We start from the raw sequence: 13,213 nt of genomic DNA on the forward strand, positions 1-13,213 counted from the left end.
CGGGCCACCCCCGGCCCATACCCCTCACGGGCCCACTCCACGGACTTGCTCCTTCCTGGTTCAGAACCTACCAGAGAACTACGTCTCAGAGGTGGCGGCGGCCCGGTCGTCGCTTGCTTGTTGACGACACGCAGATGGCTAATGGCGGGCATAGCGGGAGCGTTTACCTGGGCTTTCACCTGCGCTTGTGAAAATCTCGGGGACTGCGCCGCGGCCGAGCGGACGGGAGGCCCAGACCAGGCAAGATAATTACCTCACGCCCAAGTCACGCTGCCCTGATGGGCACAGCGGAACAGAAATCGTGTCGAACGCAGGGAAATCCGAGCTCATGCTATTCGGATGGTTTCAACCTATTTCATTTCCTCACACTGGCCTCTGATACTTCGTTGAGGCGTCTAGAAGGGGGGGACAGCCTTTGGTGCAAAGAGGGACGTTGCTGAGATTTTAAGAAGGGCTCCCGCAGGAAAGGCTCGTTCGTGGTGGGGCTGGGTTGGCCAGCTGGTCACTTAGGCCAACCGAACCCTGTTTATCCCAACCATCTGTGGCGGGGGGGGGGGGGTCCCATTTCGTCCGCAGCGATGACTCAGTGGGAGGCATCTTCCGGCGTCCTCTGACTCCCTCCAAGCAGGTCTCTGCTTGCCTTGACTTTAGAATCTTCGAACCGCTTCATCCCACAACTCATGCTTATTGAGCTCCTAGGAAATGCTAACACCAGGGCCAAGTGCTTTCTGTTCACTACACCCTCTAGTCCTCACAGAAAACCTCCTCAAGCAGGCTCTCTCATGAGCCCACTTTACAGATGAAGAACCGAGGCACATGTTGGTGCCACGCCACCATTCAGAGGCGGAACTGGGATTTGAACCAGTCTGACGCCAAAGCCCAGACGTTTAGCTGTTAAATATTCTCCCTCTCCTTTCGGGCTATTTCCCTAAATATGAAGCTCACTCCCAGGGATTCCAGGCCTACCAAGACAGCCCCCAATCCTGGACAATATCATTGCATTCCTCCTCCCTCTCTGACACACTCGCTTTGCTTCCTTTGGTTCAGTAGTAACGTGGCCAGGAAATCACCGCGCCCAGCACAAACCCTCAGAATCCACCTGGGGGTTCCGGTGATGGAGCCGCTGACAGCCCTGCAGTGGAGCTCAGCGGACCTCCTCGGGTAGAGTCACCCAGTGAGGGAGAATTCCCTCCAGCCACCGCTCACCTCGTCCATGGATCCCTGTCCTCTGCACGCAAGCCAGGTGAAGACCAAACCAAAGAACACGCCCAGCGCCATGATGATGTAGGGTATGTTGGTGACGATCAAAGTGGTGTTAATCACAGACTTCAGTCGACTTGCAGTCTCTTTATCAATGAGAACACTCTGGAAGGCAAGAAAATAGTATTCCCCTGATTACTAAATAGGCAGGGTGTAGAGTTTTCTGCTATGTCTCTCCTCCAAATCATTAGCCACAATCTGGGTAAGTCTTCCCGTTAGCAAACTGAAGAGACTAAAAATTCATTTATAAATTAGAGTAACCAGAAGGGGCATTTATTCATTAACATCTTATTTTTTTTTCCCTGAAAACATGTCTTCCTTTCAAATTAGGTTGGAAGTAGGAGGGAAAGAGTAATAAAAAATAACAAAATAATACCATCATTTGTATCAGACAACTCCAACTCATCCTTTAATATCTAATTCAGCATAACTTCCAACCAGAAGTTTTCTCTGGCCAACATTTGCCTGTTAAAGGTCCCTTTACTAAGCTTCTGTATCATTCCCTAAAATCCCCCATCACTGCGCACTCTGTGCTGTAACTGTCTGTTGATCTGTAGGTCTCCTTCTGACGGTGCGGTTTCCAAAGGCAAGACTTGTATCTCAATCACCTCAATGTCAGGAATAGCACTCTACACACAGTAGGTGCTGAATTAATGCCAGTTGACTGACTGAATGAAATATTCCAAAAATAATATGTGGAAAGTATAATTACTGTCTTGGTTAAATCTCTAGTAATGGAGACCAGGGGTCTTGGGACCCTGGTTGGCTCAGTCGGTAGAGTGTACAACTCTTGGTCTCTGGGTGGTGAGTTCGAGCTCCATGTTAGGTGTATAGAATACTTAAATATAACATCTTAAAAAAAAAAAAAAGGTTTCTTAAAAATAAAAGTTTCCTAAAAAGACCAGAGGTCTCAACAGGTTGTCTAAAGAAGTCTTGAAGCTCACTAGAATTCCAGAGGGTATTGATAACCAAGAAAATGTTCTAGAATAACACTTTCTGGATGCAGAACAAACATCTTATCTCTTTAAATTGTAGTGGATGAGGTGTCTGGAGAGCTTAATTTCATAAAAATTATGAGCAACAAATGGAACTTTGGGCTTAATTTAGGCTGAATCTGCAACAGACTGAGGCAGAGGATAGGTTTCTAGGATTGGAGCTTCCAGTAACTGGCCAAGATCCATCAGTCTGAGAGTCTCCTTCTCTGGAAAAAGGAGGTGGGAGAGCAGTCTCCAAGGTCACATCAAGGTCTAATGTTTCCTTTTTCAAGAGTAAAGTCAAGGTCATTCTAGAAGGTACCAAAAACACAAGGTTTTAATCCCTAATTCCCTGGACTCAATGTAGTCTTCAACAAAAAAAGCAAAGCAAAGGTTGAGTTGGAGGGGGCTTCAGACATGAACACAACTAGGAACACAAGCCGGCAGAGCAGGGTCCTTCCCCGTTTTAAAAGCCCTGCTTCTGGGTCCTTCTCTGCAAATAGTAACAACGACAACTCAGAAGCAACTGCAAACAGATCCTAGAAATTGGTAAATATTGCCACATATTCCTAGGAAACAATAAAAGTCTTGTCTTAGAATTGCAATCACAAACCCTTCAAAAGTTTATAAATGTGGCTACCAAAGTAATGCCAAATGAAAAAAGAAGGTTATAAAACTGTATTTATGAAATGGTCTCAACTAGCCAATATCACAACCAGAAAAATGCTAAGAGGCAACATGAGCCATGTCCGCTGCCCTTGTTTCTGAAGGGCAGGTTATCAGTGATTTGCCTTTGAAATACTTTTTAAAAATTTTAATTGAGGTATAATTGACATAAATAGATTAGTTTTGGGTGTACAATATAATGATTCAATATTTGGTGATCCACTTCTAAAATATGTATACGTATATATATATTTTTAAAGATTTTGTTTATTTATTTGACAGAGATCACAAGTAGGCAGAGAGGCAGGTGCGGGGCGGGGGGGGGGGAAGCAGGCTCCCGGCTGAGCAGAGAGCCCGATGGGGTACTCGATCCCAGGACCCTGAGATCATGACCTGAGCTGAAGGCAGAGGCTTAACCCACTGAGCCACCCAGGGGCCCCCTAAAATATATATTTTTAATTTTCCAAGAGCTTTAAAAAGAACTCATGTTAGTTTGACAAAGTGTAAGACATTAAATTATTTTTTACAAAGTTATTATTGGAAACACTTTAACAACATGCTGTTGAGTAAAATAAGCAAGTTAAGAATAATATCAGTCTCACCCAGGTTTTGTGAAAGTTATTTTAATTTTCCTTTTTCTTGCCAATCCCTGTTACTGAATTTTCTATCCAGAGCAAGGTTATTTTCTATTTATTTATTTTATTATTTTTTTTTTTAGGGAACAGAGAAAAATAACAAAAGCTTTAAACAATGGTGCCGTTAACAACAGAAGCAAGCCAATCAAGAATTTATTGGAGAAGAAAAACCCCTACATGTTCCCCCTCCAAACTGGGTGGGAGAAAGAAGGAAACTGAGGAGATTTGTACAGTAAATGCATGTGATTCAGAAAAGAATTTATCACAGGTGTCTGAGAAAGCAGGTGTTTTCCGAGCTTTCTGAAAATGTTTTTACTTGCAAAACTTTAATTTATACCTAATATTTTGGGGTAAAATTTCTATGGGTATAGTGTGAAAGAAAGAAGTATTTCATTAGGGAAATACTTTTTATTTGAACTATGACAGGATCTGTGTCCTATAATTCATGATATATGTTTGTTTATCAGGAAGTTAAAAAAAAAAAACCCTCTAGGCTATGATAAAAGATAAGGCAACCAGCTATCACTAAAACGTCCACAGTATCTGACACTGCTTCATTTAGCTCTGCGTTTTGCTTCTGACATAACCAGCTGCCCAGAAAGAGAGTTTCCCCTAAAATATGTTCTTGAGAAAGGAAATTTTTTCAAATCTCAAACACATTTTCAAATCTCAAGCACAGGCAGCCTCACGTAAACATATAAACAGAAAATTTTCCGAGGACAAACAAGTTTTTAAAAATCACCCTGCCACCTTTCTCACGTCTTACATCACGCAGTTACAATAGCAGACGTCATAAGGGAAGCCTCCCACACTTTCACGAGTGAAATACACCCGTGGCTCCCTCCCACGACTTACCTCATTGATATACATCACTGGGAAAACCAGGGTTCTAATGTTCCCCGTTTCACTATAAAGAGAAAAGGTGACAAATCAAGACCACTGTGAGATATCACCTCATACCCGTTAGAGGGGCTAGCGTCAAAAGGCAAAGAGTAGTGAGTGTTGGTGAGGATGTGGATGAAGCGAATCCTTGTACCCTGTTGGTGGGAAGGTAAATTGGTGCAGCCAGTCTGGAAAAGAGCATGCAGGTTCCTCGAAAAATTAAAAACAGAACTACCGTATAATGGTATATGGTACCATATAATGGTATAGAAATACCATACAGCATTTCCACTTCTGGATATTTAGCCAAAGAAAACAAAAACACTAACTCAAAAAGATACATGCACCCCTAGGTTCATTGCAGTATTTTTTTCCAGTCACCAAGATATGGAAACAACCAAAGTGTCCATCAATGGATGAATCAATAAGGGACATTTGATATATATTCACAATGGAATACTACTGAGCCATAAAAAAGAACGCAATCTTGCCATTTGTGACAACCTGCATGGCCCCTGGGGGTGCTACACTAAGCGAATCAGACAGAGAGGGACAAATACTATATATTCTCCCTTATATGTGGAATCTAAAACAAACAAAGCAAACAAACCAAGCCACGGACACAGAGAACGGACGGGTGGCTGCCAGAGTTGGGGGTTGGGGGTGGGCAAAATGGGTGGAGGGAGTCAAAGGGTAAAAATTTCCAGTTATAAAATAAGTCAGTCCTGTGACACACAACACGGCAACTATAGTAAATAATATTGTAACCATGGTGAGAGGTGCTAAGAGAGTAGATCTGAAAAGTGTCATCACAAGAAGAGAAATCTGTACCTAGTATGGTGATGGGTAACTAGACTGACTGTGCTGATCCTTCTGTAATACATATAAATGTCGATTCATTATATTATAAACCTGAAGCTAATATAATGGGTGTCAATCGTGCCTCAATAAAAAAAAGACAATGAGATTATTTTATAGACATCCTCATTATGATAGCACACTGGCCTGGAGAGCTAAGTTGTGGGAGCAGGGCTCCCCACTGAGCGCAGAGCCCGGTGTATGGCTGCATTTTACAACCTTAAGATCAAGACCCTAGCCGAGATCAAAAGCCGATGCTTAATCGACTGAGCCACTAGGCGCCCCTCCTCAGAATGTTTTATGACCAGGCCCCTAAGTATTGTCTTCGCTCGAGCCCGTTACCAAGAACCATCTCTGCACCTGCTGTTTCCGGGACCCGATCTCACTGAATTCTCTCACTAGTTTCCTGTGGTAGGTACCACTGTCTCAGGGATTATGGCTCAGATTCATTCGCCCAGGACCAATAGGACTGTAATTTCATTTTGATTCTAAGGCTCTAGGTCTTAACTACTAATTTATACTGCCTCAGGACTGCACACAGGGGTGGCAAAATGCATTCTTGCAAACCACATTTATTTTCCAGAAAGATCCATGACATGTGGGGTAAATCTGCAAATCTGATGGGGGAGCCAAGTGCTGTAATAGATAGATGGGTAGAGAGACAGAAACAAAGAATAGATATATACCATTATGTACAGCTTTGCAATTTGTTTTTTCATTAAGTCATAAGCATCTTCTCATACCCCAAAATTACCATTGAAAAGTCTCCGCAGGAGATTATACTTAGTAATCCTAGTTAAGCAGTGGCTTTTAGATGGAGTGTGGGGAGGAGAGGCTGCACTCAGGAGCCTATGTTAACTGCCCGTTAACTGGGAGCCTGTGGCCCTGGGTGGGAGCAGTGGGAAGACAGGAAGGGAGGCGACCAGAGTCATGGCAAGGGCAACGCCGCATGGCATGGGGAGGCGTGGACTCTGTAGCCTTAAGTCACCTCTCTGTGACTTGGTTTCTTCATCTATAAAATGGTGTTAACACAGCGTAACCGTGAGGAATATATGAGTTCCTGCGTGTAAAATACTTAGAACAATGTGTGATCCACAGAAAGCAGGCTGTACGTGTTTGATTAAATAAAGTAAGTAAATTCCAAGACCAAGACAGCCTATGCGGATGCCGATTATGCCCCATCCCTGAAGGGCAGGAGGGAGCGGACTTATAAAGGGATCTGTCTCCTGACATCGACCCACCGGAGATTCAATGCAGCAAAACGACCCACTGCCTCCGACGAAAGAGGTAAAACTTACGCAAAGTCTTCTAACTTCTTGACGTAAACGTTGATCTGGAACCTCTTCGCGGCTCTTAGAATAATTCCAGTCAACTGCAGATCCGAGGAGTGGGAAGAAAACATGAGGGCTTATTAAAACCACGAACAGCTTTTCTCGGTAGAGCACCAGCTCCATGTGATGCTCACGACCAGCGTGGCCGCTGCCAGGTCCTCGAGCACGGGTGGGACAAGGGAACACGGACCCCAGGGCAGAGGCAGAACTGCCGCTGTGGTCGGGTGCCTGGTGGACCGGTGCCTCCCAAACTTTACTATGCGTGCGAGCTCTGGGGGCCTTGTGACCATGCAGACTGTGATGCAGCCGGTCTAGAGGGAAGCCTGACACGGGGTGCTGCTGGCGAGCACCCAGGATGCTCCCCTTTGGATGGTGAAGCCCTAGACAGCCCTGCCAGGAGGGAGCTCTGAGCCAGAGAGCGGTCCCCGGGATGGTCGGGACGCCCACAAAGCCGGGAAAGCAGCCTTCCCGTGGCCGCCTCGCCTCTGAACTGGGGTTAAGGGGCTGCCCCGGCCCTCGGGGACAAGCACCTGCCCACCTATCTGCTGAGGAAGAGGAACTGATTGAAGGTGAAGGGAAAAGTCGGGGTGGGGGGGGGGACACCGGATCTTTTCCACAAAAAGATAAAACCACTGATTTCTCAGACACAAGAGCAAAGTGCCTATAAATTGCTGAGCTAAAAGACTGTCCTTGCTTTTTCTTTACTGTTCCCTGTGCTCAAAATCCCCAAAATGAAAATATCTGACCTCTAACTCGGTTCCTACAGTGAGAGGCTCTCACGTCATACAACAATGTTCCTTTCTTTTTGACGTGGTTTTTAGTTTATCTCCTCTTTGAAAATAGGACCAAAGTACATGTATATCTAATGCCTTTTAAATTAATATCATACAATAAACTCTCAACAGTGCCTGCAGAATGAGGCTTGCTAGAAGTAACTGAGGCTCGGCGTGCCTGGGTGGCCCAGTCGTTGCGTGTCTGCCTTCCGCTCAGGTCCTGATCCCTGAGTCCTGGGGCCGAGCCCTGCATCGGGCTCCCTGATCCGTGGGGAGCCTGTTTCTCCCTCTCCCACTCCCCCTGTTTGTGTTCCCTCTCTCGCTGAGTCTCTGTCAGGTAAATAAATAAAATCTTAAAAAAAAAAAAAACCCATATATTTAAATTTCAACCAAAATATTCCCAGCAGTGAGCAAAAAAAGAATGTGTCTTCGACCCTGCTCATCTGTCTGCCAGTGGGAGAATGTATACACGTTCAAGTCCAAGGCTGGCAGCGGAGCACTGACGAGGTTTTATGGGTCCAATCTCGGTCATTCCAGAGATGTAATGTTTACAGGTGCTTTTTCGTTAGATTTGCCGCTATTTCTGCCTGTCAGGGCCGCACAGTTCAGCCTGTTAGGCCATGAGACTAGGTATCACATGCACAGGGCTGAGTCTTTTCCCCTTGAATATGTATATGTGAGGAAGACAGCAATGTTAACGTGCTCTGGACTAAGCTGATAAACACTGCGTTGGCAGAATAAAATGCGAGCTTTTACCAGGAAGACGTGTGCACTCACAGGATTTATGTCCACAAATGTCTCATGATCGTCCTTATTGGGATGCATGCCGTCTACGGCAGAAACGAACTTCTGGTCCGCTTCGTAGAAGTGTGGGAAAGATATAACAATAGGTGCACCTGCGTTTTAAGGAAAACAGAAATGAATGATGTGGTTCTCGAATGTCCAAGATGAATAGGAAGTTCCTGCCCACAAACCTGGTTCCTACGGAGGGGCAAGTTCTATCCATTAAGTAACCTCGGGTAGGGGAGGGGGCAGGTTAAATTCCATCCGACACCTCCTGGTTTGGGATTTATACTCATTTGCTGACATCTCATTGACCCCAACACTATTTTACTCCACCATATATACTGAAATCATGGCTAAATTACATATTCTTCAGTATTTTTTGCACCTATGAAATATAAAGGTTTACACACATTATTCTAATTGACATTCCCAGGAGCCCTATTAAGTTAAAACTATTAACTTCATTTTGTATTTGAGGACAGTGAAGTTCAGAGGGTTAATAAAAAACAGGCCAGGGGCATCCAGCTGTCAGATGATGAAGGCAGAATTCTAACTGAATGAGAGACATCTCATCTGAAAGCACTTATTTCAACAGCAAATCTCTACCAGTAAAAGGACTTTTTTTTTTTTTTTTGGCCTGCTTTTCTGTTTTTCTGCTTTTCCTGGTTTACCTAAGACAGGCTTTCTTCTCCTGAATATGTTGATACAGAATTTTTTTTTAAGACTTTGCCTGTCACGCTAGCTGCCCAGCATTTCACTAGCTCAAGGTTTGCCCACATGATGTGTTGTTTTTTTTCTTTTATTTTCTTCCCTATTCATTTTAAAACTCAAATAGAGACTGTCCATAATAGCCAAGGCAATCCACATCGCAATCAATGCAACCCCTATCAAAATGCCAGAAGCATTTTTCACAGCACTAGAACAAATAATCCTAAAATTTGTAAGAACCTATAAAGACCCTGAATAGGCCAAAGCAATCTTGAGAAATTAGAACAAAGCTGAAGGCATCACAGTTTCAGATTTCAAGATATGCTCCAAAGCTTTATTAATCAAGTGTATGGTCAATTAATCTATGACAAAGGAGGCAGGAAGATACAGTGGGGGGGGGGGGGGAAGCAATCTCTTCCATAAATCATGTTGGGGAAACTGGCCAGCTACAGGTAACAAAAATAAACGGGACCACTTTCTTACACCATATCCAAAAATAAACTCAACACAGATTAAAGACCCAACTAGGAGCCCTGAAACCATAAGACTCCTAGAAGGAAAAAAAAAAAAAAAACCGGTAATAATCTCTTGGACATTGGCCTTAACAACATGTTTATAGATATGTCTCCTCTGGCAAGGGAAACAAAAGCAAAAGTGAACTATCAGGACCACACCAAAACAAAATCCTTTGGCACAGCAAAGAAAACCATCAACAAAAGAGAAAGGCAACCTAGGAATGGGAGAAGATAAGTGGTTCATATCCAACATATATAAAGAACTTATACAACTCAACACTGAAAAAACAAATAATTTGTTATAAAGTGGGCAGAGGACCTGAATAGACATTTCCCCGAAGAAGACATCCATTTAGCTAACAGACACATGAAAAAATACTCAACATCACACATCATCCGAGAAATGCAAACCGAAATAACAAGGAGCTAGCACTTCACACCTGTTGTTACTGCTAGTATCAAAAAGAGAAGATTAGAATAACAAGTGTTGATGAGAACGTGGAGAAAAAGTAACCCTCGTGTACTGTTGGTGGGTAAACTAGTACCACCACAGTGGAAAACAGTGTAGAGTTTCTTCTAAAAATTAAAAAATAGAAATACCATATGATCTGATAATTCTATCACTGAGTATTTGCCCAAAGAGAATGAAAATACTCATTTGAAAAGAAACACGCAGCCCTATGTTCACTGAAGCATTACTTACAACAGTGTCATCGATAGATGAATGGATAAAGAAGATGTGGTATCTATGTACAATAGAATACTACTGAGGCATAAAAAAAGAGTGAGGTCTTCCATTTGTGGCAACATAGATGGACCTAGAGGGTATTGTGCTAAGTGAGAGACCTCAGACAAAGACAAATACCATATAATGTCACTTACTTGTAGTATCTAAAATCAAAACAAACAAACAAAACAGAAACAGACTTATAAATACAGAAAACAATGTGGTGGTTGTTAGAACGTAGATGACTAGGGGAGTTGGGTGAAATAAATGGAGGGGATTAAGAGGTACAAACCTCCAGTTATAAAATAAGAAAGTCACGCAGGCATGAAAAGCATAGCATAGGGAATACAGTCAATAATTGTAATAATGTTTTATGGTGACAGATGTGACTGCACTTACTATGGTGAATGTTAATATACAGAATTGTCAAATCACCATGCTGTGAGGCTAACAGAACACTGTATTGTCAAATATACTTTAATAAGATTTTTTAAGAAAAGGAACAAATAGGAAAACAAGTTATTAAAAGAAACCTACTCTAGATCATGCTATTGAAGAGGAGAGAGGGATCCAGCAATTGCTGCCAAGGGAACATACATTTGGAGAAATTTGCTTACTGTCAAATAATTTAGATTTGCTTACATATCTACCAGCCATGCTCAAGATACATATCATCTGTCACATCCGTGTGTTTTGTTTAGGAAGAAACTGTTCACTAAACAGTTTCACAAAGCCATAATTTCCTTATTTGAGATCTACAGTGACCTTTAAAATGTATTTTTAAAGATTTATTGGGAACTTAATAAGGGCCAGACATTGCCTTGAGTGTTTTATATACATAATCTCTCACCTTCACACAGTATTCCAAGGAAGTTATCATCAACCCCCATATTACAGATGAGAAAACTGAGGTCTACCTCCTCTTCTTTTCTTTTCTTTTTTTTTTTTTAAAGATTTTATTTATTTATTTGACACCAAGAGACACAGCGAGAGAGGGAACACAAGCAGGGGGAGAGGGAGAGGCAGAGGGAGAAGCAGACTCCCCACTGAGCAGGGAGCCCCATGTGGGGCTCCATCCCAGGACTTTAGGATCATGACCTGAGCCGAAGGCAGACACTTAATGACTGAGCCACCCAGGCGCCCCTGAGGTTTTTACCTCCTTCATCAACTTGGCTAATGTGTTAACAAACAGAATATGAATCAAATCCAGATCTACCTGACTCTAGAACACTCACTCATCCCACTATCCAAAATGTTCTCCAGGGAAATTTGAAACACTTGAGGATAATTCCAGAGAGATTAACTTTTCAGTCCACATCTGGGAGTACATAAGAGGCAAGAGGAAAAGGACTGTAGCAAGACGGTGATTTGCCAGAGAGAATCTTTGTTGATCTTGACATCAACTTCTTGAGAAAGCAGAATGTTAGCAAAACAATGAGAAAAAAATATGTCCACATCTGTGCCTTGAGCCAGAGGCACATGGACCGGGTGGGCAGGGCACTATTTCAGGACCATTCACCTAGTAAGGAAGCAGGAGAGGTCAGACGCAGGCAGTTGTTCCCATTTACTTTGGTCTTATTTCCAGGGAAGGGTGCCATGTCCCTGGGCACAGTGGTTTCCAAACAGTACGCACCCCCTTCATGAGAATCACCTGGAGCTCATGTTAAAAATACAGGTTCTGGGGGCACCTGGGTGGTTCAGTGGGTTAAAGCCTCTGCCTTCGGCCCAGGTCATGATCCCAGGGTCCTGGGGTCAAGCCCCACATCGGGCTCACTGATCAGGGGGGAGCCTGCTTCCCTTCCTCTCTCTCTGCCTGCATCTCTGCCTACTTGTGATCTCTGTCTGTCAAATAAAAAAATAAATAAATAAATAAAAATATAAAAAAAATACAGGTTCTGGGGCCCTGGGACATCTATTTTTAATGACTCTTCAGATAACTGCCACGCAAGGCCAGGTTTAGGAGCCACTGCCATGGGAGAGAAAGAATAGGGAGGTAGACTGCGGACTTGAGACTTACCCCAAAAGGAGATTTTTTTTTTTTCAAGCAAATTAGATAAGAGGGCAAAAGTTAGCACATTACTTTATTTAGGAAAGAGGGTTACAAAATTTCTCAAAAGAAACTTTAAAGAGGAACTGTAGCCTAAGAAGTACCACAGCATGGACAGAACACCCTACGTTCTAGCGGGGATTTGCTCAGAGACAAAAACTTTATAAAAATCATTTTACCTCTCTGAGCCCTGCTTTCCGTGATTATAAAAAGAGGCCTCTGCATGCCTATCTAGTAAGAACACTGTGACTAATTATGCAACATATGATTGTTAAAGGTAGTTCTCAAGATGAAGAAAATGCTTTGTCAGTTGTACCAGCAATAATTCTGCCTCATTCATGGAAAGGAGCAGAATAGCTCAGACATTCAGAGACACTGGGAAATTTGTAGTCAGGTATGCTAAGCAAAATCAGTCAATCAGAGAAAGACAATTACCATATGATCTCTCTGATATAAGGAATTTGAGAGGCAGGGCGGGGGGGGGGTGGTTTGGGGAGAAGGGAGGGAAAAATGAAACAGGATGGGACTGGGAAGGGAGACAAATCATAAGAGATTCTCAGGAAACAAACTGAGGGTTGCTGGGGAATGGTGGGGAGGGATAGGATGGCTGGGTTATGGACATTGGGGAGGGCATGTGCTATGGTGAGTGCTGTGAAATGTGTTAGACTCATGATTCACACACCTGTACCCCTGAAACAAATAATACATTATATGTTAATTTAAAAAACCTAACTCTGTTTTGAAATCATCATAAATTTTTATTTATTTGTTATTTTTATTAACATACAATGTGTTATTTGCTTCAGGGGTACAGGTCTGTGATTTGTCAGTCTTACGCACTTCACAGCACTCACCATAGCACATACCCTCCCCAATGTTGAAATCATCATAAATTTTTAACAAGTTATGTACTTTCTCATTACCAAGTTCTCCACTTTCTCATTTAGCATTGTTATGAACATGAAATCAGTTAATTTCCATGTATTAACTACATGTATACACGTAAACCACTGAGAACAATGACTAGCTGAACAGTGACTACTGTAAGCTC

At 42.9% G+C, this 13,213-nt stretch overlaps 1 protein-coding gene across 2 annotated transcripts in view; it reads right to left on the reverse strand.

Annotated features, from left to right (window-relative positions):
• The window catches only part of SCARB2 (scavenger receptor class B member 2), a 72,487-nt gene that overhangs the window by 2,852 nt on the left and 56,422 nt on the right, over positions 1–13,213 (reverse strand). For both annotated transcript variants that reach the window (XM_080796929.1, XM_080796928.1), the window contains exons 8-11: positions 8,157–8,275; positions 6,574–6,647; positions 4,391–4,442; positions 1,207–1,365 (exon numbers count right to left, since the gene is read on the reverse strand). In XM_080796929.1, coding sequence (XP_080653055.1) covers positions 1,207–1,365; positions 4,391–4,442; positions 6,574–6,647; positions 8,157–8,275 — 404 coding nt within the window. The remainder of the gene's footprint in view (positions 1–1,206; positions 1,366–4,390; positions 4,443–6,573; positions 6,648–8,156; positions 8,276–13,213) is intronic.

Source organism: Martes martes, assembly GCF_963455335.1.
Source record: "Martes martes genome assembly, chromosome: 2".
NCBI lineage: Eukaryota > Metazoa > Chordata > Mammalia > Carnivora > Mustelidae > Martes > Martes martes.